The 25857-nt window shown below is 37.5% G+C and overlaps 1 protein-coding gene across 8 annotated transcripts; it reads left to right on the plus strand.

Moving 5' to 3' along the window:
- Window positions 1-25610, plus strand: ZNF207 (zinc finger protein 207). 8 transcript variants are annotated; one of them, XR_004972853.1, is made up of 14 exons: window positions 1-179; window positions 1553-1679; window positions 7705-7843; window positions 9025-9192; window positions 9321-9396; window positions 9874-9921; window positions 11010-11080; window positions 13868-14025; window positions 15129-15221; window positions 16209-16451; window positions 17535-17694; window positions 17839-18022; window positions 18235-18317; window positions 23731-25610. XR_004972853.1 is itself a non-coding variant. In XM_036340551.1 (13 exons), exons 1-12 carry the CDS (start codon window positions 139-141, stop codon window positions 17997-17999), a joined length of 1485 nt encoding a protein of 494 aa, XP_036196444.1. In that variant the 5' UTR covers window positions 1-138; the 3' UTR covers window positions 18000-18022; window positions 20571-22392. The 8 variants fall into 8 exon arrangements, 5 of the variants coding, with proteins under 5 accessions (XP_036196444.1, XP_036196443.1, XP_036196445.1 ...); XR_004972854.1 differs by lacking the exon at window positions 18235-18317 and adding an exon at window positions 20571-20625; XR_004972852.1 differs by lacking the exon at window positions 23731-25610 and adding an exon at window positions 20571-22392.
- The last annotated feature ends 247 nt before the right edge of the window (window positions 25611-25857 follow it).

A 25857-nucleotide genomic window follows, 5' to 3' on the forward strand; every position in this document is an offset into this window, starting at 1 on the left:
AGCGAGGGCGTCGGCCATTTTGTGTCTGTTTCCTGTGGGACGCGGTGGTGGCGGTTGGGTCTGAGGAGTGAGCGCTTTTCGCCTCGATTTTCCTGCTTACTTTCTCCTCCGTTTTCACTTCGTCAGTGGAGCGCAGCGATGGGTCGCAAGAAGAAGAAGCAGCTGAAGCCGTGGTGCTGGTATCCTTTGTCAGTGGGGAGTCGCGGCCGCGCTGCGGCGCCGGTTGGTGGGGACGGGGACGGGGAGGCCTGGCGTGGGCCTATGGCGGCGAGTGTCTGGGATCTAGGCCTGGGGGTGGGTAACTTGGCGGCTGGAGTCAGATTTGCGAAGTCTTCTAGGAAAATGGGGCCTCTAGGGCGAGAGGCTCTGGCAGTTGCGGGGCGTTGGACTCCGTGACTCAGGAGATTCCGGGTTTGATGCGAGCGTGGACCCGCGGGGAGGCGGCCTGGACCCCTCCGTCAAGGACGGTGTCCCGGAAGGGCTGTGCTGCTCTACCCCGTGGTTGTGGTGACCATTCAACAAAGGGATTTTCTTCAAGTAAAAGACTCTTGATTGAGGGTATGGCGGATTAGGGGAAAGCTTCCGGAGCCAGTCAGCCACTTTTTCCCCGTGTTTTTATTTTTTATTTTTAAAGAATCGATGGTTTAGTCAACTCGGACTTCAAATCCCGCCCGCCCCCCCCCCCGCGCCCTTTTTTTTTCTTTTTTTGCGCGCGGGGTGGGGGTGGGGTGGGGGGGGAAGAACTAGCTTCCGCGTCTCGCTAACTGGCGCCTTTAGTCTTCAAGAAGAGTTCTCTTTCAGGGTGGAGATTTTTGTATCTAGTTAGCTTTGTAGGGTCAAAAATAAAAATAAAAATAAGGCCTCTTATGCCTCAAAACTGTTTGTTACAGAACTGCATTTATATAATAGTTGAACGGTCACGGATTTTGTAATGTCCTTTTAGGGAAATCTTACTACTATTGAGGTAATTCTGCTTTATGGATGTAACTCATTGAGTTTAAATACGTCCCTTGGCAACTTAAGTTCATAGGGAATTGCAAACAACTTTATGGGTTAAGTTGTGTCATTCACTATGAACTTATTTTTAGACTCTAAAAAGAAACTTAAATTATCAACATTAGGTAAATCCTCATTTTTCTCATTATTTTAAATTATCTAATGAGTGAATTCTATTTCTAAATCTGTCTTGAGATGAAGTTGGGGATTTTTTTTTAACATTGAACCCCTCAAATCTACACTATGCATTTGTAAATGTTGAAATAGTGAACAAAAGAAGAGTTAATTTCATATAAAAACTGTTAAACACAAAAATTAAAAAAACTATGCTGAAATGTGTTTAGGGGTGATGAAGAGAGTATGGGCTTCCAGGAAATCCCATGGCAAGTTAATCCCTAATTGTATAATAAATATCAAAAAAAGTTTCTGTAAAGCAACTTTTTGCTTTTAGCTATTTCTATATTTTAATGTCATTGCTATTTGCTTATCATAGGGCAGGGTTTTTTTTACTAGGCAGTGTCATTGTGTTATTTTGTGCCTTAACAGTCTTGATCAGGTATTGTAATAGAGATTTTGATGATGAGAAGATCCTTATACAGCACCAAAAAGCAAAACATTTTAAATGCCATATATGTCATAAGAAGTTGTACACAGGACCCGGCTTGGCTATACATTGCATGCAGGTAAGGATTTTACTCCTGTATTTAATTTTTACTTTTAGTATGGAAACAGCATTGGGAAATTATGAATGTTTATTTCTTTGACAGTTGTAGGGTATTTTTGTTGTTTATTGCAAAAGATCATATTAAATGACAAGTCAGCTTAAGAAAACACATGTGTGTTATTTTTTAATTGATTTCAGAGAGGAAGGGAAAGGGAGAGATAGATAGAAATATCAGTATCAGTGATGAGAGAGAATCACTGATTGACTGCCTCCTGCACTCCCCACACTGGGGATTGAGCCTGCAACCCCTGGCATGTGCCCTGACTGGGATTTGCACCCGGGGCTGACACTGTCCACTGAGCCAAACCAGCTAGGGCAGCACACCTGTTCTTTAGCCATTTAGAAGAGAAACGATTTCTTTATGTTTAGAGTTTTATTGGTATACTAGAGGCCCAGTGCACAAAAATTCATGCACTGGGTGGGGGGTGGCTTCCCTCAGCCCGGCCTGCATCCTCTCTCAGTCCAGGAGCCCTCTGCAGATGTCCACCTGCCAGCTTAGGCCCACTCCCCATTAGTCTGACATCTTTAGCACTGCTGTGGAGGTGGGAGAGGCTCCTGCCACTACTGCATTGGCCAGCCATGAGCCAGCTTCTGGCTGAGTGGCGCTCCCCCTGTGGAAGCGCACTGACCACCAGGGGGCAGTTCCTGCATTGAGCTTCCCCGCCGCCGCGCCCCCCCCCCCCCCCCCCCCCGCATCATAGCGACCAGTCATTCTGCCATTGGGGTCAATTTGCATATTGCCCATTTATATAGGAGGACTAGAGGCCCAATGCACAAAATTCGTGCAAGGAGCTTGGCCCTTACAGCCCTGGCTTTGTCCAGACAACCTTCTGGATGGTCATTTTGCTGTTCAGTCTAGTTAGCATATTAGCTCATTATTATATATGATTATTATATGTGATAGGATATTTTTAAATTATTATCTTTCATTCTAGGTTAGATTGGTGACAGGTTGAGATCACAAGATATATCTCAGCACTTGAGTTAAAAAAGCAGGGATCAATGATTTAAATTTGTGGCCAGTCTCACCAGTTCTCATCCCATAAGAATTAGTACATAATTAGCTGCCATTACTGACATTGAGGATTTGTTATAATCTGTTGCCTGGGGCCAGGTTTATATCAAGAATTTATACCCGCATCTCTTTTGGAGTGGTATTATTTTATTTAATAGTTTCTTGGTTTCTTGAATCCTTTTACTAGTAGGTAAGGAGAACTTTGTAATTTTTAAAGATCTCATGAGTACCATTATGTGTTCTACTTTTGCCAGTTTTAGAGCTGCCTGAATTTTTGCCTAATTGGACCTTAGAAAGTTCTGAGATGAGCAAATCTCTGTTTATTGGAAAATACTGTTGGTAGGAAGCAGGGGGATAAAATAGGATGTTGCTCTCCCGAGTTTTAAAAAAATAAGTTTATATAGCTCCTCTTCGCCCTAGTCACATCACTACAACAGTTTAACATCTATTCAGAAATATTTGAGAGCCTACTACATACTTAGACCGTCACTAAGTCCCATGTAGCTATTCAAAAAATTAAAATTCCTCCATTTGCCATGGCCAGTCTGGTCACGGTTGCAGGTTCAACCCCCAGTGGTTGCGGCAGGAGTGCACTAATTGATGTGTGTCATCCCCCCCCCCCTTTCTTTTTTTTTAAATATATTTTATTAATTTTTTACGGAGAGTAAGGGAGAGAGAGAATTAGAAACATCGATGAGAGAGAAACATCGATCAGCTGCCTCCTGCACACTTCCTACTGGGGATGTGCCCGCAACCAAGGTACATGCCCTTGACGGGAATGGAACCTGGGACCCTTTAGTCCGCAGGCCAACACCCTATCCACTGAGCCAAACCGGTTACAGCACCTCCCCTCCCCCCTTTCTAAAAATCCATGGGAAAAATATCCTCATTCCTTAGGTGAGGATTTAAAAAAAAAAAAAATACCTGTCACATAGCTTTTTTTTTTCCTCCTGATCTTGTGCATGGGATGATGCTCTACCAACTGAACAACACTGACCAGGACTGGTACACCTTTTTTTTCTTTTTTTTTTTAAATATATTTTATTGATATTTTTCAGAGGAAGGGAGAAGGATAGTTAGAAACATCGATGAGAGGGAAACATCAATCAGCTGCCTCCTGCACACTTACCACTGGGGATGTGCCCGCAACCAAGGTACATGCCCTTGATCAGAATCAAACCTGGGACCCTTCAGTCCTCAGGCCAACGCTCTATCCACTGAGCCAAACCAATTAGGGTGGTACACCTTTTTAAAGGATCATTTTGGCTGCAAGATTGAGAATAGACTACAGAGTGCAGTGAGGCCACTTAGGAGACAAGAGCATTCTAGATGAAAGATGATGGTGACAGAGCCAGAATTTGCTGATGGATTAGATGTGGAATATGAGAGAAAGTGAGGAGTGAAGGATGATCTGAAGGTTTTTGACTTGAGCAATGTGAAAAATGATGCTACCACATACTGAGATGTGGAAAGCTGCAGGAAGAGTAGGCTTAGGGATAAAGATACCAAGATTTTTTTAATATATTTTTATTGATTTCAGAGAGGAAGGGAGAGGGGGAGAGAGGTAGAAAAGGCAATGAAATGATGAGTGAGAATCACCCACGTGGGCATGTGCCTTTTGACTGGAATCAAACCCGGGACCCTTCAGTCCACAGGCCGACGCTTTATCCACTGAGCCAAATCAGCTAGGACTTTAATGTGTTTTATTGATTTTAGAAGAAAGGAGAGGGAGATAAACATCAATGCTTGGGAAAAGATGGGCTGCCTCCTGCACACCCCCTACTGGGGATTGAGCCCGCAACTTGGGCATGTGCCCTGACTCGGAATCAAACCAGCAACCTCTCAGTGCAGGGGATGATCTGAGCCACTCAAGTGGCCAGGGCCCAAGATTGTTTTTATGTTAATTTTAGGTGTGGGTATGTTAGTTTTGAGAAGATTCATTGACTATCCAGATGAAGATGTCACATAAGCAGTTGGATCTACAAGTCTGGAGTTCAGAGGGGTTGGAGGTAGAAATAGAAATTTGGAAGGATACAGGATAAGAATGGCTATTTGAAGCCATGTCTTTTCTTCTTAGGGAATCCTATGTAATAAAAGTATAATATGCAAATAGACCAAACTGCAGAACAAACCAGGGGGCGGGGCCAGCAAGCAGCAGCAAAAGGCTAGCCAAGGGGTGTGCCAGCGGGCAGAAGGAGGGGACGGCAATGGGGTGGGGGGGGGGGGCATGCAGCAGCGACCAGTGGACCAGTGGCTGCAGAGGGCCAATAGGGTGGGGGTGGGGGCGTGCCGGTCAATCGGCCGCCTGGTCACCTCCCACAAGGAGAGGCCAGACTGCACAGGGAGTGGGCCTAAGCGGTCAGTAGGACATCCCCTGAGGGCTCCCAGACTATGAGAGGGCACAGGCCGGGCTGAGGGACGACACACACACACACACACACACCCACACACCACCACCCCCAGTGCACAAATTTCTGTGCACCAGGCCTCCAGTCTCCAGTAGAATATAAATAGAAAAATGCAAGGACTCCATGTTGGGTCACTCCCAGCATTTAGAGGTCAGAAGTTTTAAAGAAGTCAAGGAGAGTGAAAGGGTAGGAACACCAAGATAGTAAATACCCTAGAAGCCAAATGAAGTGTTTTTAAAGAGTGAGTTACTTTGACTGTCAAATGCTTGTGGTAAGCCAAGTAAGAACAGAACTAAGATTGGGTTAATCAAAGTGGAGGTAATTGTTCCACTTTCTGAGAGTGATTTCCTAGAATGATGATGAAAACTTGATTGGAGTACTTTCAAAAGAAAATGATGCCTGCAGCCATACTACCCTGAATACCCAGATCTCGTAAGCTAATCAGGGTAGGGCCTGGTTAGTAATTGGATGATGGGAAGCTGCCTGGGAATGCTGGGTGCTGTAGGCTTAAAAAAGAGAGAGAAAATGAGAGCTGCCATCTTGCGTCCTAGAAAGTATGCACTTATTCTTATCCTAAGCATCTACCCTAGTCTCCCTTGTAGCTCCATTTCCTCTCCAACAAGATGAAAGAAACTATCATGAACCAGGGAAAACTGGCCAAACTGCAGGCACAACGTGTGTAATGGTGGGAAAGGAACTGTTTGCAGAAGGCGGTTCACATAACAGCTATAGCAGATGAGAAAAAGACTTTAGTTTTCCTTAAAGAAGGTAGGGTATTGAGGAGATGAGTGTTCACAAACCAAGGAACAGTTACCCATTTTAACAGCCTTAAAGATCAGGCAGCGAACACTTTTAAATATTACAGGGCATGCTGAGACAAATTGCTGACACAATGCTACCTAGCATCTTAATTTAGCATGGTGCAGACCTCCAACTAGTGTAAAGAGCTCTGCCCAAACAATTGGGATGGAAAAGCACTGCTTGTTACCAGAGAAGTAGATGAAGTTCCAGATCTTCAGGAGAATTTGGTGAGGCTTCTAAGAAAGAAGCATACTGAATTGAGTCAACTTCTGAAAAAGATTAACCCCTAGAGTGCCGGGAACGCTATTGTGCTCCTCCTTCAGTGTCACTATTAGATGCTAGTAGTTCACTCTTTATTGACAGATGGCACCTAAGTGCAGATTACTTATGATGCCGAATGTTTGTAGTTCTAAAATTGACCATTGGCATTTATCTGCCTAATTTTTTACAGGTACTACAATTTTGTGAAGTTTACTCAGATTTTGTAGCCCTAAAGCTTCGAAATAGCGTCCAGTTCTAATTCTGCTTTTATTAGTGATGATGATATTGCTAAATATGTCACTTCTTGCTGTGAAGATGACGATATTGTGGAAGATTTTTGAATATGTAACTTCATTTACTTGCGATTCATAATTTTTTTCCTAAACTGCTGTAAAATCAGCAAAAATGCCTTGGCAATTTTAGCATAGTTCCTAGGATATTGGTTGGCACTCAAAGGGTTAAACTTCTGAAGGCATTACTGTGAAGCTGCTGTTTTATATTATGACTGCTTTTTCAAATTTTATTTATGCATCTGTTAAAATCTAGAGTGCTAATATTTTTAAGCCCACACCCCTTGGACACTGCAGCTCTTTTCCATTTTTGCTTATACACAAATTGTTCTTTGCCTAGTTTACAAAAAGGAGAAAATGGGAAAATAGAAGAGGCATTCTTTCAAGGAGTTGTACTATAGAGAAGATCAGATAAAATGTAGGGGAAGCTGGAAGGAGATTAGTTGAGAAATTATTAGTAGCATCTTTGACTAAGTAATTCTGTTTCTATATAGTCTTACTGTAATTTCAGAGCAACCTATGAGATGAGTATGTCAGTTAAGTCAGACATCCTCCAATTGTATAGATGCTAAACTATCACTTAGTAAAGACTAGTTAATGTGCTTGAGGTTGTAATTGCATTTCTTTCTTTTAAAAAAATTTTTTTTTTTATTTCAGAGAGGAAGGGAGAGGGAGAGAGCTAGAAACATCAATGATGAGAGAGACTTATTGATCGGCTGCCTCCTGCACGCCCCCTACTGAGGATCAAGCCCACAACCTGGGCATGTGCCCTTGACCAGAATTGAACCTGGTCCCCAGGCTGACGCTCTATCCACTGAACCAAACCAGCTAGGGATAGAACCAGCCACTCTTTCTTTTTTTTTTCTTTTTTTAATATATTTTATTGATTTTTTACAGAGAGGAAGGGAGAGGGATAGAGAGTTAGAAACATCGATGAGAGAGAAACATCGACCAGCTGCCTCTTGCACACTCCCTATTGGGGATGTGCCCGCAACCAAGGTACATGCACTTGACCGGAATCGAACCTGGGACCTTTCAGTCTAAAGGCCTACTCTCTATCCATTGAGCCAAACCAGTTAGGGCAGAACCAGTCACTCTTAACCAACATACTAAATGGTCTCTTGAGTAATTTGAAATTACTCTCTGAAATACTTTTATAAGACACTTTTACCTATCTGATGGAGGTTTTTGTTTGTTTTTTAATGTTAGGTGCATAAAGAGACAATAGATGCTGTACCAAATGCAATACCTGGGAGAACAGACATAGAGTTGGAAATATATGGTATGGAAGGTATTCCAGAAAAAGACATGGATGAAAGAAGAAGACTTCTTGAACAGAAAACACAGGGTAAATATTAATGTATGCTTTTTCTTAAAATAGCTTCACTAGTGAGAGTATTGCTACTTTAAAGTATAAATTTAATGGCAGATGTTAGATTTATTCAGTTATATTTGTCTTATGTTTGAAGTTGTGTATTGATTTTTATATATATTTTCTATCCTATATAATAAAAGGTTAATAGGCAGGAGTTCAACCAGGGGGTGGGGCCGGCCAGCAAACTGCCTGCAGGGCCGCACCTCCCTCCCCCTCACCGGCCCATGCTGATCACCCCCCCCCCCATCTGTGCATGAATTTGTGCACTGGGCCTCTAGTCTATAATAATAAATGCATAATATGCTAATTAGACTGGACACCCTTCTGGACGACCTTCCCAGACGAAGCTGAAGCTGCAAGGGAAGCTCGGGTCCTGGGTACCAGAGGGAAGCCGGTGCAGGCACCTGGGGGAAGGAAGGCCTACTCTTGCACGAATTTCATGCATTGGGCCTCTAGTATATATATATATAACTAAATAATACTGTTTGGATCATTTCAAATATTCATAACTGAATTCCAAGTGGAATTATCAAGTGCTGAGGCCTTTAAAAATAAAGGTAGTTGGTATTTGTTTTTAATTGATTTGAGAGCAAGAGAGACATCAATTTTGTTGTTCCACTTACTTATGCATTCACTGATTGATTCTTATGTACCCTGACCAGGGATAGAACCCCCAACCTTGGCTTGTGGGATGATGCTCTAACCAACTGAGCTCCCTGGCCTTGGCAAAGGTAGCTTGTTTTGATTTATGTAACCACTAGTTGTATACATTTTTTAAAAATTTGACATTGAAGCCACATATCCAGTTGATAGGAGCTGTTATTAATCACCTATGGAACTTTTAGTTTTGAAAAGTATTGCAGAGAGGTCAGGCCTCTTTACCGTAGTTTACCTTTTTGGATGGAATAGAAAGCTGTTTTTTAAAAATAAAACTGACTTAGAATTATTTTTACCTGTCATAGAATGGGTAATTGCTTAATATAGGTTGAAAACACATTTGAAGGGTAAAGAATAATATTAACTGAAATATTTTTAGAAGAAAAATTTTATGAGCTAGTTGCACTGAAATAATTTTTTTAAATGTTGAATGTCTTAAACTTGCTTTGGTTCCCTGTCCCCCCTTCTCTATGGGAAAATTAAAACTTTCCTAACAGAGAGTCAAAAAAAGAAGCAGCAAGATGATTCTGATGAATATGATGATGACGACTCTGCAGCTTCAACTTCATTTCAACCACAGCCTGTTCAACCCCAACAAGGCTATATACCCCCAATGGCACAGCCAGGACTACCACCAGTTCCGGGAGCACCAGGAATGCCTCCAGGTAGCATATAGAGTTTCTTAAAATTTGACACTCTTAGGATATTATTGATACAGTGTTAGAAGTATTATATTCTTCATCCTAACCCTTTAATATTAATTTGATTTTTCTGTTGTTGAAATTGTTTATAGGCATACCTCCATTAATGCCAGGTGTTCCTCCTCTGATGCCAGGAATGCCACCAGTTATGCCAGGCATGCCACCTGGGTAAGAAAACTCTTTTTAAATGTCTTGTGGACTTTGCCTAGTAATGATCTTTCAACTTGAGTGTTTATGAATTAAATGTGACTTTGCATTTTTCTTTCTAAAAGGTATGGGCTCTATAAATATTAAAATTGTCTAATAACGGGATCTACCAATGAATTTGTCTCTGAAGAGAATAGATTTTTGTGTTTTAGGATGTATTTAGGCAGCCATCTGCTTTAATTGCATCTGGTGTAATTAAAGTAGTTGGTTGTAGAGTTGAGTTTCTGAGATTCAGAACTGTCCATGACACTTGGTTGTGACAGGCAAATTCTGTAAATGATTTAAGTATTTGTCAAATCATCAAAAACTATAAATATGAGGTGCTTGTGCCCATCACTTTTACTTAAATGTTGTTGGATGTGACAGGTAAACAATACACTTTCCCACTGTATTTTGAAAATCACAGTTAGATTTTGATTTTGTCATACATTTTCACAGATTGCATCATCAGAGAAAATACACCCAGTCATTTTGCGGTGAAAACATGTAAGCATCTCATTCATGATGTAATTCAGGAGGTATAATCATAATGTCATTTTCTTGTGTGTTTAATGGGATCTATTCAATTGAGTTCAGAAATTTTCTAACCTTCCTCACTAAAACTTCGTACAGCTTGCAAACTGGTTGACACAAGTCTCTGAAAGGAGGGATATAAAACATCTTTGAGGAAATAGTAATAAATCCATATATAAAATAAGTATTTTCTAAACGTGTAGGTATTTTCTCCTAACTGCTAAAAGTAATGGGATTTAGTAAAAAGGGTTGGTATTTAAGAAAGAATATATAATCTTTTACCAAATTAGATGCTTTATTATTATAGAAGATAATCAAACTTTTCCTAATGAACTCAATATATAGAAGTTAATCTTCTGATAGAAGTCCTAAATCAAGAATTTACAAACTTAAAATTTTTTAAGTGCACTGGACATTGGTATTTGAAGATGAGTTCTTTTAGGGGAAGAGAAAAAAAAATAGAGGTTTTGTTTTTAAGTCATGCTATAGTGTTAGGTAGCCAATCTAAGTAAAAATTAGGCAATCTGAGTTTACTTTTGACTATCTTTAATATTGGTGAAATTTTTTCTGTGCTCCTCCAAAAAAAATTTATCTCCACAATGTACATTCAGTATTTTCCTTTTGAAAAATCTGTTGACTCTAAAATAGGGATTCTTTTTTATTTATATTCTGTGTGGATATTTTCCAAGTGAGACAAAAGGTGATTTTGCTTCCCAGTTGCACATATTTTAGATGAGGCCTCTTATATATATCGAGAATAGCATGTAATATTATTCCTGATGACTTCAAATGTATTAAATTGTTTTATGGTTTGTTTGTTTATTGCAAAGACTGACTTCACACCTCCCCCATCTTACTGGTAAACCCAAGAGTTTGCTCCTTTTTAGAGGTCTTATTTTGATAGGATTGTTTTTAGTGTGGTGTGTGTTCTTTCAGCTTGATTTCAATATTAGGGGTCAAATTCAAGTCTTATCTATTGTTTCAGGATTTAGCCAAAATATTTTCTACGGTTTATACTGATAATTAACTTTAGTTGTTTCTTGAAATTTGCTTTCTGACAGAATGATGCCAATGGGTGGAATGATGCCACCTGGACCAGGAATACCACCTCTAATGCCTGGTATGCCACCAGGTAAGAATGTTAGACAATTTTTTTTTCTTTTACTTAATATATATATATTAAGTAAATATATATATATTTCTTTTACATATATATATATTTTATTATTGATTGCAGAGAGGAAGGGAGAGGGAGAGAGACATAGAAACATCAATGATGAGAACCATTGATCTGCTGCCTCCTGCACGCCCCCTACTGGGGATTGAGCCCAAAGCCTGGGCATATGCCCTTGACTGGAATGGAACCCAGGACCCTCCAGTCCTCAGGCCGATGCTCTGTCCACTGAGCCAAACTGGCTAGGGCCGCTTTGATTCTTTTAAGTAATTTAGACAATAGATTTGTGGGCACTGGTGCAATGTAATTTAAACTTTCTGTAGGTTGGTACTTTCTTATGTGTGTGTTTTTATTAACTCTCACCCAGAGCGGGCGAGAGGGAGAGGTGAGGAGAGAGAGAGAGACAGATATTGATGTGAGGGAGACACATAGATTGGTTGCCTCCCACATGTACCCTTGACTAGAAATCTGAACCCACAACCCTTTGGTCAGCTGTCAGACACTAACCACTGAGCAACTGGCCAGGGCAGGTTGGTGACTTGTAAAAATTACCATGAGAAGGCCTTTTTTTAAAAAAAAATATTTTCTTTATTGATTTCGGAGAGGGATGGAGAGATAGAAACATAAATGATGAGAGAGAATCATTGATTGGCTGCCTCCTGCACGCCCCCTACTGGGGGGATCGAGTCCACAACCCCAGCATGTGACTTTGGCCAGATTGGAACCTGGGACCCTTCAGTCCACAGGCCGACACTCTATTTGCTGAGCCAAACCAGCTAGGGCACCATGAAAAGTCTTAAGATGGACACCCCCCCCCCATTTATTTATTTATTTATTTATTGAGTTTTAGAATAGTAAAAATAGGATTCAAAGCAGCCAAAATGAGTCACAGAGCCTGTGCACTGACGGTCATATGCTTAAGAGTTGTTATACTTATTAGGAATATTTTAGGTAACTAATAAGACTTTTTTTTTTAAATATATTTTGTTGATTTTCTACAGAGAGGAAGGGAGAGTGATAGAGAGTTAGAAACATCGATGAGAGAGAAACATCAATCAGCCGTCTCCTGCACATCTCCCACTGGGGATGTGCCCGCAACCCAGGTACATGCCCTTGACCGGAATCGAACCTAGGACCTTTCAGTCCGCAGGCCGACGCTCTATCCACTGAGCCAAACCGGTTTTGGCAACTAATAAGACTCTTAACAAAGTAATATAGAACTCAAACTAACTGTATTAAGCAATGTAGACATTTATTATCTCAACAAAAAGAAAAGTGGTAGATTCAGTGGCTTTTAAAATTTTCCACTTTGTTAACCTTAGCTTTTTTCCCTCAACCATGTCATTCAGCGGTAACAAGATGACAGGGGCAAGAAATGGTGTTAACAGCAATGCTCTCCTTTTTCTTTTATTAGAGAGCGAAGTAGCTTTCCTGGAGGCTCCTTAGCCCCTTCTATGTCTTGGCCAGAAATAGGTCTAATGGACCCTCTTGCTGCAAAGGGAGTGTGGGAAATAAAATGTCTTGATGTTTTAGATTATAATACGGGGAAAGGGATTTTGTTAGCCAAATAAGTGTGCCACAGAGACCTTTAAGTTTGGGTTATAATCCACGGCAGGTTTAGAAGTACTTAAGTGATAGTTGATATATAAAAGTAACTAGGAAAATAAAACTGCAGCAAAATTGCAAGCATCACCAGTGTAGCCATTAATTTATAGGCAATAACTCAACATACGTAATGCTCTAAGATAATCTTGGGCATTTAAAGTGTTAAAGAAGCCCTAGCTCCTTTGGCTCAGTGTATAGAGCAGGGGTGGGCAAACTTTTTGACTCGAGGGCCACAATGGGTTCTTAAACTGGACTGGAGGGCCGGAACAAAAGCATGGATGGAGTGTTTGTGTGAACTAATACATGTTAACACTGCTGCTGGTGAAGGAGCGGAGGGGAGAGCAAGAGAACCCTCCACTCTTCTGGCATAGCCGTAGTTTGCCCACGGCTGGGATAGAGCATTAACCTGCGGACTGAAGGGTTCAATTCCAATCAAGGGCACATTCGCTTCCCACTCAGGGCACATGCCCAGGTTGTGGGCTCGATCCCACTGTAGAGCATGCAGGAGGCAGCCGATCAATGATTCTCTCATCATTAATGTTCTCTCTCTCCCTCTCCTTTCTTCTCTGAAATAAAAATGTATTTTTAAAAAGTAAAATATTAAAGAATAATAACCAGTGTTCATTTGATAATCTGTAGTGAAAGTTTTAAGTTTAAGTTATGTTGAAGTTTAAAGAATGCAATAGTGATACATTTTAGGAAAATTTGTTTAAAGGAATAACTTAGTTTTTTGGAAAATTCATGGGTATGTGATTTAATCACCTTTTTACTCTATGTAATTTGCATTAGAGTTCAGAGAATTCTAGTTGATGGAATTCTCTATATGTTTAAAGAATTGGTTTGCTAAATCAATATCAGTTAAGCTCAATTGCCTGCTTTGCCAACATACAGGGTTTCTAGTGGTATCTTTCATTCCACAAAATTCTGGAGACAAGTTTGTTTGAGGCAAGATTATTTCAAGGGACAAATGCCTAAGTTCTTCGGATTTCATCAAGTTCAGAAGTCAATTGTTAGTAACTTTGTAGTATGGAAGCATTTTTAATATGGTATATTGTAACAGCAAAGTTTTGGGGAAATATTTTTTTCTGAACTAAATGCTTCCAACAACTGAGTCTTCCTCCCAACATTTCTTCTTTACAGGTATGCCCCCTCCTGTTCCACGTCCTGGAATTCCGCCAATGACTCAAGCACAGGCTGTTTCAGCACCAGGTATTCTTAATAGACCACCTGCACCAACAGCAACAGTTCCTGCTCCACAGCCTCCAGTTACTAAGCCTCTTTTCCCCAGTGCCGGACAGGTAAGGTGAAATTCCTGAAAAGGAATGCACTCATATTTAAAGGTAAAATGTAGTTGTTTACAAAAATCTTTGAAATTGTCAAAGGTCAATTTTTGTTTATGGTTTTAGTATAATTTATTAAGCATACTAAGAAGTGGTCTATTTTCTTTCTTGTTTGCATATATTGATTTTGTCGACTCAAAAGATTGACTGGAGCCAGAGATAGTATAGTATGTTATTTTTTCATTGCTGTGAACTCTGGTTATTCTAGCTTTAGTTAGAAATGAAGTTTAATTTCTGGGGATTTAAATATGTGGTAATGTTTAGTGGTCCTCCTTTACCTATTGAATTATGAGTGGAATGAAAGCAAAGCCAAAGATGAAAATCCTAAGACCTTAGCAAATCATTTGTTGGGCTCTTCTGGTGTACAACAGTGACAAACTACAATGATGCACACATGCTGAAAGGGCACCATTTAATTGCTCTTGACTTAGTTGCACTTAATTTCCTACTGATTTTGTCTCCAGAACTCAGAAGCGCAAAAGGTGCTTCTGTTATATTTGTTGTGTCTATAGTGATTATTACTTTTTCCCCCAGTTTCATTCAGAATTAGCAGATGTATTTAATTTAGAAAATCGGGGTTATGTTCTTTTATTTTTCAATTTAAGATTGTCCCTTAGAAGTTTCTTTTTTAAACTTTTTTTACTATTTGTAGTTGCTAAATTAAAAACATTTTTAAAATGCTTTTGAAGCACATTAGCTTACACTTTTGAGGTGAGTAGGTGTTTATTAAGAGATGTTAAACTTAGCAAAAAAATTTTGTTGTGTCATTGATAGAGAATTGGACTAAAGTGTCAATCTTTAAGTATTTTTGAAATATTTCTAGAAAAGAAACTGGTTAATTAGGTTTATTGGTATAGAATTAAATCTTTTTTTGAGGCTCATACTGTCACTTTATTATAAATGCATTAACTGCCTGCCTCATTAAATAAATCAGACTTGATTGCATTATACTTTGCATTTACAAATATGCAATCTATGCTAGAAAAAAAAGTCTACCACATGGCTTATTTTCACCCATTTGTTTGGAGACTTTTCATTGTTTCCTTTCTTTTATGCTACAGATGGGGACACCTGTAACAAGCTCAAGTACAGCTTCATCCAATTCAGAAAGTCTGTCTGCATCTTCTAAAGCTCTGTTTCCTAGCACAGCACAAGTACGCAGGAAGTTGCAGTTTAAAGTTGTTAAAATGGCTTTATAACTTAACCCTTTGGACCCTACTTTTAAACAAAATCTTTTCCTTAAAAATATACTATGTAATTTTTATTAAGTAAGATTAATGGAGTACAAATCAATCGTATTTGAAAATTGAACTCAGAAAAAAAATGAACCCCAAATTTCTATGGTTCTAAAGGGTTAAAAGCATGTAAGCAGTAAATGCCTTCTAGTAGCCAATGGTTAGCCTGATGCATGATTAAGCTATTTTGATTTATGCTGTTTAATCTAATGCATCACCTATCATGTAAGGAAATTTGGCTCTAAAGTTGTCCTGTCTACATGTTTTAGATGTTGGATATTACAAAAAAATAACACATTAATTACCGGTAATTTTATACTTAAAAGATCATCTAAACCATTTTGATCATGATAATCATCCAGCCATTGTTAATTGGGAGGACATTATATTATTATGTAACTGATACCTTTGAAGGACATTTTTAATGTGTCACGATTTATATTAATTATGCTTAGTAACTGAAATTTATCCAAGCATTTGTATTTTGTAATTTCTAACCTTTTGGGGTTTTTTTTAATTACTTGGTAGATTAATTAAATAATTTAGAATAGTATAAGTAGAACATATGCTATTTCATTAGATATAATACTATATTTCATCAACCTGGAATAAATACAAAGTTTTGTAAATGAAAGAACTTGGTTGAGGAGGTAGATGACACCTGAGAAGTCAAATATTCAGTATTACCTTTTTGTTGTTCCAATGCTGTGTGTTAGATGTGATTGTGACCCAGCATGTTTTGATATTCTTACGTATTTCTTGGTTTTTGTGGAGCATTTATCATGTTAATTTTGTTTTAATTTCATTTAGAATTTGGTCTTTTATTGAATGTTGGTGTCTTATTTTTAAGTTGGTAGTAGATGTACTCAGTTTTGGATTTTGTTGATGAAAAATTGTGTTTTACAGGCTCAGGCAGCTGTCCAAGGACCTGTTGGTACAGATTTCAAGCCCTTAAGTAGTACCCCTGCAACAACTACAGAACCCCCGAAGCCTACATTCCCTGCTTATACACAGTCTACAGCTTCAACCACTAGTACAACAAATAGCACTGCAGCTAAACCAGCGGCATCAATAACAAGTAAGCCTGCTACTCTTACAACAACCAGTGCAACCAGTAAGTTGATCCATCCAGATGAGGATATATCGTTGGTAAGTTGTTTACAGTTTTTTTTTGATAGCAGAATTTGATTGAATATCATTGTAGCAGCTTGTCCCATTTGAAAAGTGTTAATATGTAAAATGATGGTCTTATTAATCTGATTGAATGCTACCATTCTGATTTTTCTTTTTGTTATCCTCACCGGAGGATATTTTTCCCATTGATTTTTAGAGACAGTGGAAGGGGTGAAGGAAGAAATATGGGTGCGCGCGTGCAAACACACACACACACACACACACACACACACACACACACACACATCGATTGGTTGCCTCCCACACACACCAAGGCTGGGGATCAAACCCGCCACCCTTCTGTGTGTGGGCCAATGTTCTATCCATTGAGCCACACCAACCAGGCCCTGCCATTCTGATTTTTTTAAAAGCAATCTCCTTTTTTCCTTTTTTAAATCTATTTTTATTGATTTCTTTTATTGAAGTGAGAGTGAGAGGGAGGGGGAGGGAGAGAGAAACACCAGTGATGAGAGAATCATTGCTTGGCTACCTCATCCATGCCCCTCACTAGGGATCGAGCTACAACGTGGGCATATGCCCAGACTGGGAATCAAACCAGGACCTCCTGGCTCAACCACTGAGCCACGCTGGCTGGCCCATTCTGATTTTTAAGAACCACAGAGTAAAATGAATAGTGCATGTTTTGATCTTAAATGAATTCCATCCCACCAGATTATTTCTGAAAGAAGATAATAAGTTCTTACTCTCAAAATTCATTTTAGTTAGACATAAATTTGTAAATTAATTGAAGTAAGTGAAGTGTGAGGTAGAAGACCATATAACTTGAAGACCATATTGTCTTCTTCACAAGACACTTTATCGCAGAAACAATTTATAAATCCTAAAGTCATCTGTGCTTCAAATACAAAAACAGATGGGTAGTTCTTAAAGAATTGATATTTTAAGTAGTTGAACTGGTTTGTGGGGCAAAAGTAATGGGTTGGGAAATGATACATTTTTAAAAACTTACTCTATAAATAAGGTCTTAGATGCTTGCCTTTATGCTTAATGAGTCTCTGTATTCAGGTGTTTAACATTGTGCTTATTTTTTATTTTTAGGAAGAAAGAAGGGCACAGTTACCTAAATATCAACGTAATCTTCCTCGTCCAGGACAGACTCCCATTGGTAATCCACCAGTTGGACCAATTGGAGCTATGATGCCACCACAGCCAGGCATCCCACAACAACAAGGAATGAGACCCCCAATGCCACCTCATGGTATTCCTCTTTTTATGTTTATTGTTTTTAGCAGATTTTTTGAATCTACACATAAAATAAGTGTATCTGCAAAAGATGCTATCGTAAAAGTACAATGCACGAACCAACTCAATCTGTTTTTTGTATTTTAAATGTGTTTTTTAGGTCAGTATGGTGGTCATCATCAAGGCATGCCAGGTTACCTTCCTGGTGCTATGCCACCATATGGGCAGGGACCGCCAATGGTGCCCCCTTATCAAGGTGGGCCTCCTCGACCTCCGATGGGAATGAGACCTCCTGTAATGTCGCAAGGTGGCCGTTACTGATCTCGCTTCATCCAATCTAATAGGTTTGGAGATTAAACCTTTTCTCAACTTGTGCTGTTTATATAGCCAAGCTACCGTCAATAAGGCTTCATTGTGACTTTAACATTATCTTCCCACATACCAGGAACTATTGGACATTTATTTTACATGGGAAAATTATATGGAATAATAAAGCAGGAACTTTTCCTGAAGTTGCAATTTATACTGTATGGCTTCTTTTTCATGTTTCATCTAGGTTTTTAGAAGTGAAGTATAGTAAATTTGGTTCGTTATATTGTGAAGGCGCTGGAATTTCATGAACATACCACCTTAATAAAGGCAAGTTCTGTAAGCTTACATTGCTATTTGTAAAGTTATGCCTTCACAGCATTTCAGATGCTGTTGGACTTCATGTCCCCAACCTAGCTTGGTGAGGGCTGTAACTATTTCCAAGTACCTGTACATTGGAAGTCTGATTGTGTAACAATATTTAATGTGCTTAGAGTTCCTCATGTTGCAGGGTTTACGAAATCTGACCCACTAAGGTCATGTGACTTTTTCTGTACTGTTAAACTTCATTGTAATAAAATGAGAGAAAAATTTATGCCTTTTTATTCATAACCCAGCTGTGGACCACTGCCTGCAAGGTTTGTACAGATGCATGCCACATTAGATGTCCACATAATAAAATTCATAGTTGCCAATGCAGTTTTGATATATCATTGGATTCTGCCTTTGAATTATAGGTTGTTCTTAGCTGCATGTTTTAAACTGGACAATATATATAGAATTGTATGTTAGTGCTTTAGTTAACAGAAAACCTTAGATAAGTACGAGTCATTACATAATGGGTATGAAATCTTTATATTGTGTCACCTTTTTACCACCATGATGTCAATACTTGTTAGGTGTCTTAGAGATTTAAAATGTAATCCTTAATATTTCCTGCTTCCTGCTGATGATATTTAGAACCTAGTGCCAGACCATTCATTTCCTTCTGATTGTTTTTGAGACTGCAGTACTGCGTGGACCTCAGAGCTTTTCAGGTGCAAACTTCTAGAAGCTTGGCTGCAAGCAGTAATTACTTATTGTGCTGTTAATGGATTAGTATATATTCCAAGTGTAATGCTGAGAATCTAAATATGCCTGTTAGGATGGTTAACAGGGGGGTTTGAAATTTTTTATTCTATTATAGTATTTGGAGAACTATTATGTAGAAGTGACTGCTATTTAGTTTTTTGTGTTGCAAGTGTCATAATGATACCTCCTATTGACCTCTTTTGGCATCCAGTGTTTTTATTGTTTAAGGGTAGATTTATGCTTATTTAAATATCAGTGACCTGTACAAAGTATAATTATTAATATAAGGACCTGAAGTTGAGGTTTTCCTCAATATAAAGTTAAGACTTCTTAGAAAATGGTAACCTTTCTTTTTAACCTTTATGTGAAGGTATAGGTATAAGACATGTATCACCAAGAATACATTTAATCTTTGTTCTATTAGCTGAGCCTTATATATTGCTCCCCCTCCAGTTGCCTGCCTACTGAAATAGTTTTGGAATTTGGCAGCAAATCATTTATACTGCCAAAGAAAAACATGTGTTGAAAAGTCTTTGAGGTAAAAATGATATAAACTTTCAAAAATTATGCAAAACTTTATTTGCATTTAATGCAAAGAGAACATATTTTATGTCACTATTGCTTTCTGAGGTCTGAAGGGAGAAAATATTTTAAGTAAGTAGTATAATTCTCATTAAAACACTTAAAACTTAAGAACACCGTCTCTTGTGTTCTGTAGGTTATGCTCAGATAGTGCTCACTTCTGAGTGTAATTTGTGCTTGCATTAAAGCATAATTAAGCTTCTAGAAAATACCTTTTACCTAACTGCTTTTGGGGTCCATAGTGTGGTTAAATCATGAGTGGAACAAATTACGTTGAAATAATTATTTTTTTGGAACATGCTTCCTTAATAATAGTGGTGAATTGAAGTAAAATTCATCTTACCTCATAAGAGACAACTTTTGGGACTTGATATCTTCAGGCAGGCATTGTAATTGCCATAATTTAGGAAGTTGCAATATTAATGAGGCTGCCAGCTTTGGCTCTGCCTTTCATCCACTCTTAATCACTTTTTTTTTAACAAAACAAAAATGACAAACATTTGTCTGGCACTAGTTTCTATTGTATAGATATTACTACTGTATGGCAGTAACAAGATCAGCAGGTGAGGAACAACTTTTGAGTTGTTACTGGAATTATTTGATTTGAGTACTTACTATTTTAGTAATATCTCACACATTTACTATTAGGATTGGGGAAAATACTCTTAGTGTGCTTCCATTCCACTGATAAGTTACATACTGAACTTAAACCCAGCTTAATTAAACAGGTGTGTTGGGGGGAAATCCCAAAAAATAACTGGTCTCAGAGTAGAATTATAGTGGGCAATAGTGGGGGGTTTTTTGTTTTTTTTTTTAAGAGCTACTTTTCCCCCCTTTGCTTGCTAGATCATTGGGATCTTTTAAAAATGCATGTCTTTTAAATTAATTGGGTAATGTTTTTCTAAAATTAAAATTTTCTTCTTCCTATAGCCCTGCCATAGGACAGGCTGAGGCTGAGTCTCAGTGTTGCCCTGTTCAGTCTGAGGCAAGTGGGATTTATTTTATTCCTTATAGGGGCTTTCACAGCTTGATGGCTGTTGGATATTTATGTCCCCAAACTTGCAGCAAGTTTGGTGAAGGCCCCTACATTTAATTAAACGTAGGATTTTTATACTCTTTTGGCAGAGAAGGCTCTATATTAATATTCACGTTTAACTGTGGTGTTAATAAACATAAATAAGAAGCATTGGATATACGTAATTTGTGTTACGTTATACTTAAAAGCCTCAGTAAAGCTGGCATTGCAATATTGCAGTTTTGTAAATTGAAAAAAATTGACATTTTTGATTTGGAGGCATGAAATATTTCAAACAAATTTTCCACTTTCAATTTTTAGGAAAATCATACTGGTTATTTTCTCTTGAAACTATTAAATTTAACCTCAAGGATAAGTTTGATTATTGGAAATGCTACTGGGTACTGAAATACACATTCTTAATCCCAACGTTATGCATTGAACATTAAGGTTGAAAGGTCATCTGGAAATGCTTGTGATTTTTAATATTTTTCAAACCTCACCACATTAGAGCAAATGTTAATGTAGAGCCCTGGGAAAAGTGGGAAGGTGGTATGTGTGTGGTATGTATGCGTATACACTACACATTGGAGATAGTGAAAGTTTGGGTATTACAGACCTGTCAGTATGGCTAGATTACTAATTTTCAGGTAGCCAAGTGAAAATCGTATCGTGGTAAAATTAGTGTATTGAACTGTAGATTCAAAACAATTATTTTGAGGTTCATTTTCAGTCTTAGTGAACAATATTTTATACAAACTACATACATGAGAAGTATCCATGTTTGTTTCCCAACTAAAGTTTGCTTTAAGTTGGTGAGAAAAGATGAGTTTATGCCTGTATATTGTAGGAAATAAAAAGGGAACTGGAAGAGAGGCCAAAATGCAAACCTGGGTTTTGTTTCTTCCTGTGTTTGAGTCACCATTCTATCCAGATAGCATTTTCATCTGAACAGTAGCAATTAACACATAGTACAACGTTTTTCGCAAACCTGGTATTGTGTTTCTATGTGGTTTTAATTCAAAGCATAAAGAAAAAAAATGCATTAAATGAATTCCAAGTTTTCACCTGGTTAATTAACTTTCATATGCTTTTCTCTGTGACTGAATCATGGGGGAATAGATTTAAATGTTTGAATAGGAGAATTTTGTCGTGAAAGTATTCCACTGAAATATTTTATAATCTACTCAATAATTATACAATTTAAAACTCCATATTTGGAGTTGTTTTCTGTTGCACCACCATTTCCCAATGTACTGAAATATTTTAAGAGCAAAGCTGCTTGTTCTGATAGTGGTAATTGAAATAATTATAATTCAAATAGGCTCTTAGATACTTGTAGCAGAGGTAAGAGGGGTTTCCTTAAGGGTGGCATAATGATATCTCTAGTTCTGTGACTCAAATACGATTTTAATAATTACATAACTTTCGAGTGTTTATTACGTTCACTGGTAAAACTTGATAAATAAAAGGAAATGTTGAAGTTACCTCATATGAGATAAAATATACACTTGTGTTGGTTAGGAGATTCTAAAAAATTCAACATGTATCCTAAAATTTGTATAAATCAGGCATGTCTTTTTTAAAAGGTGGTATTTACCTGTTTGTAATTCCAAAATGAAACCTGTTTTATCTCACTGTAACTACGGAAAAGTCTTCTAAAATGAGGGAGGGGTTCAGTTCTAAAACTATTGACTATAAAGCAGATTTTTGTAAGTAAACATTTCCCCAATTATATTTCTGCTTGCTGTCTCATGACTTGAATATTAGTGAAGGGTACTGTTTTTTTTTTAACCCTTAGTATTTTGTCATCTGAATCATTTTAATAAATAACCTTTTTTTCTAGCATAGAAATCATTTAAGTTTTCTGTGTGGAATTTATTGGCAAAATAAGCAGTTACTTTAGTAATGTATATATAGTGTTGTAAACATGGTGATTTCACAATTTTGTAATGTTGACTTTTCAGAACTATTAATATCTTAGATCTAGATATTCCCTATTATGGATTTAATTAAAAATAATTACATAGGATGTAGGGAAAACAGGACTTTGACCTCCCTAATCTTCAACCTTTACAAGTGTGTTCATATTCTTGACAGTTTTGTTGGAAAATAAGTTTTAAAAGTAGCATTTTTTAAAAAACTAGATTTCTTTAGTAAGGCTCAGAAGATAATTAATTGTATTTTATTAGCATTGTCTTTCTTCCCTGGGCTGTATACATTCTTGCTTGCATAATTTGGCCATAAAAGAAAGAGCTTCTCATTTTACCAACTCTGGAAAAATAATAACTTAAAACTAATAGTTTCAGATTTTTCGAACCATCTCTAAATCTATTCCATTAATATATATCCTCAGGGGAAAATATATTTCAATAAGTAAGATATAGAAGTTATATTGAGCAGAAATTGGAGACCTGAAGGAGATCTTCACTGAAGCCAATTTGAACCATTTCTTTTTCAAGCAAATTGGACATTATAAATTAAGACTGTTTCATGTTAGGTTCTTTAGGAGGCCTGTAATCACCAGGTATATTGTGAGAATATGTTTGTGTATATGTTTTGTTTTGATGAAATTAACTACATAGAAGACACATGTGAGTAAACTTGTAATGATTGGTTATTTGGACCCTACCCATTAATACTAAGAAGTGTAAAGTGGTGAGATGGCACAGCTTCAGTAGTGTTCTGTGTATTTGGTCAGGGTTTGTATAATGCTGTGTTTGTAAAAAGGGGAAGTCCTTTATTGGAATTCTTCAAGCCCTTTGGCATTCTTATGTGTCCGGGATTTTTAAAGAATCTGTATGCTTTCACCTTTGGTTAATTTTTAGCAACTGACAATGAAATTCATTGATGCCCATCGTTGATAAAAATGAAGAATGTTATGTCCTCCTCAGTGTACTACACACAGACTAATAGTGATTATTTGGGAGAGAGACCATTGTATAGTTTTGCTAGACTTAACTTTAAATGTAATGAAAGGTAATAGCATTTCTGCTCTTGTTTTGCATTTATTATAATACTTTCACCAAATCATGTTATAATGTAGCTCATTCTCAATATTTTATTTATAAATAGTCAGAGTGAAAAGATTTGCAGCATTATTTCCCAGCCTCTACTCATAAAACAACGCTGCTTAACTACCCAAGTGATGCAACAGAAGAGTTAATAAAGTCCTGTAAGTTTGAATTAAAAACATAAAAGGGCGTGTAGTGAGTGAGCAAAGCCTCCCTTTTAGCTATTAGTTCTGTGTACTTCCAGGAGAAGAAATAGAATTTACTTTTCAGCCCATATAATTTAAAATCTTTAAGTTTAACATAAAGTGAAATCAATTTTTTGAAAAATTGAATTAGTGTTAAATTGCCTTTGTGGGGTGTGTCTACATATACCTAAATTAAGAAATTATCACATTTAAGTGATCTCCCCCACCCCCAACCCCGCTGGATATAGGCCCCTCCCCTTTTAGAATAAGAAAAATTTCCACATAATACACAATATGTTTTATTAAAATTCAGCTATGTCCAAAAGATAGTGTTATTAATTCATTCTCTTAAGGTCACTACATTTAATAGCCAATGTAAGATAATTTTTGTAAGATGTAGGGAAAATTTTTTTTAATGTATTAATGTCAGGGTCTGAGGAAATTTAATGCACATTGACTTTTTAAAGTATGGGTTGAACTCCTCAGTTTAATACAATTTGTGTTTTTGTTAACTAGCAGCAGAATTTCAGCATTTGCTACTTACTGGTAGAGAAGAAAAACCCCACAGCCCTGCCAGTACAGGTTAGTTTAATCTGTAAGTACCTGATATTCCTATTTTTTTTTTCAAACATATCCACATAACCCACACAAGGAAGAAAGCTGCAGTTGCTTAAATGTGAGTATGACTAATAATAGACCCATTGGACACTTTCAGACACTCTACTTGGGCAAATTATTAGCTTTAGGTTTGCTAACCTCCATTGTAATAGAGGGTAATACTACTCCTTTATTATTTGGTTGTGGTTGAACCTAAATAGATATATTGTACATAAAAGGAAAAGACAGTGAAAGTTTCTATTAGCTATATGCTAATTTTGGTATGTCATATGGAATGCAGGGCTTGGATCCAGGGTCTTTTACTTAAGTCACTTCTGTGGTGGTATTTTATTTACCTTTCAACTTTTTACAGTATGAATCAACCCAAAAAGTTTCCTCACCTTTAGCAATGATAAATGGTGGGTTTTTTAGCTCATAAAAAGTTTTAGTAATTTGCTGTAAATAAGTACTAATTTTGTTCATTTTTTGTAAACTAGAACCTATTCTGTTGGTGCACCACCATGATGGGTTTATTTTACTTTGAACCAAAAATAACAAACCTTACTTTTTAAATATTCAAATGAAAGCTGACTACCCATCAAGAAATCTAGGTGGATTCTCCATATGTTTCTTTTGAGGAGCAGAGATGTAATGGATTGTAAAAGATGTTCAAGTTTTTATTATTGTTTTTATTGGTCTACTATAGTTTATTGTTGCCTTGAACCATCCGTGAGAAATATCCTTTAACCTTTAAATACTGTACTCTTATGTTGATAAAAATTTAAAATACCAAGATGAAGAATAAAGCATGCAGCTTAGCTTTTATGAAAGCCTGAACCATCCTTCCAGTTTGTAGCATTGATGGATTCATGGCTTCCTCCTTTACACCGAAGTGTAATGTTGTCTAATTTGATTGAGACAGTCCACCCATAAAAGCAACTAGGATGGTGATCAACATTCAGTTAAATTTTTTTAAAGCCTCAATTTATCAACTGATGAAAAAATATATATTTTATAAGGTATCCACTTGGTTTTTAATACAAAATTACCTAAGGGCTTAAGTTTCATTGCCTTTCACAGTTAAAACTGTATAAGAAATGGTGTAGATGCAGTGGAAATGGTTTTCCTTAAAACCATCTCTTTAAAGCTGCCATTCTGGTGAGTACTATTTTATACTTTTGTATATCATAGTTTTTCCTTTTAAATTTTACCAAAAGGGGAAACTTCAAAGAGTGGGCAATCTGAATTTCTGCACTCTTTATTATTTACTTATCTGTTTGTTTAAAATATATTTTGTTACTGATTTCAGAGAAGAAGGGAGAGGGAGAGATGGAAACATCAATGATGAGAGAATCATTGATTGATTGCCTTCTGCATACCCCACATTAGGGATCGAGCCTGCACCT

This window comes from Myotis myotis, unplaced genomic scaffold (genome assembly GCF_014108235.1).
Source record: "Myotis myotis isolate mMyoMyo1 unplaced genomic scaffold, mMyoMyo1.p scaffold_m19_p_17, whole genome shotgun sequence".
Lineage (NCBI taxonomy): Eukaryota > Metazoa > Chordata > Mammalia > Chiroptera > Vespertilionidae > Myotis > Myotis myotis.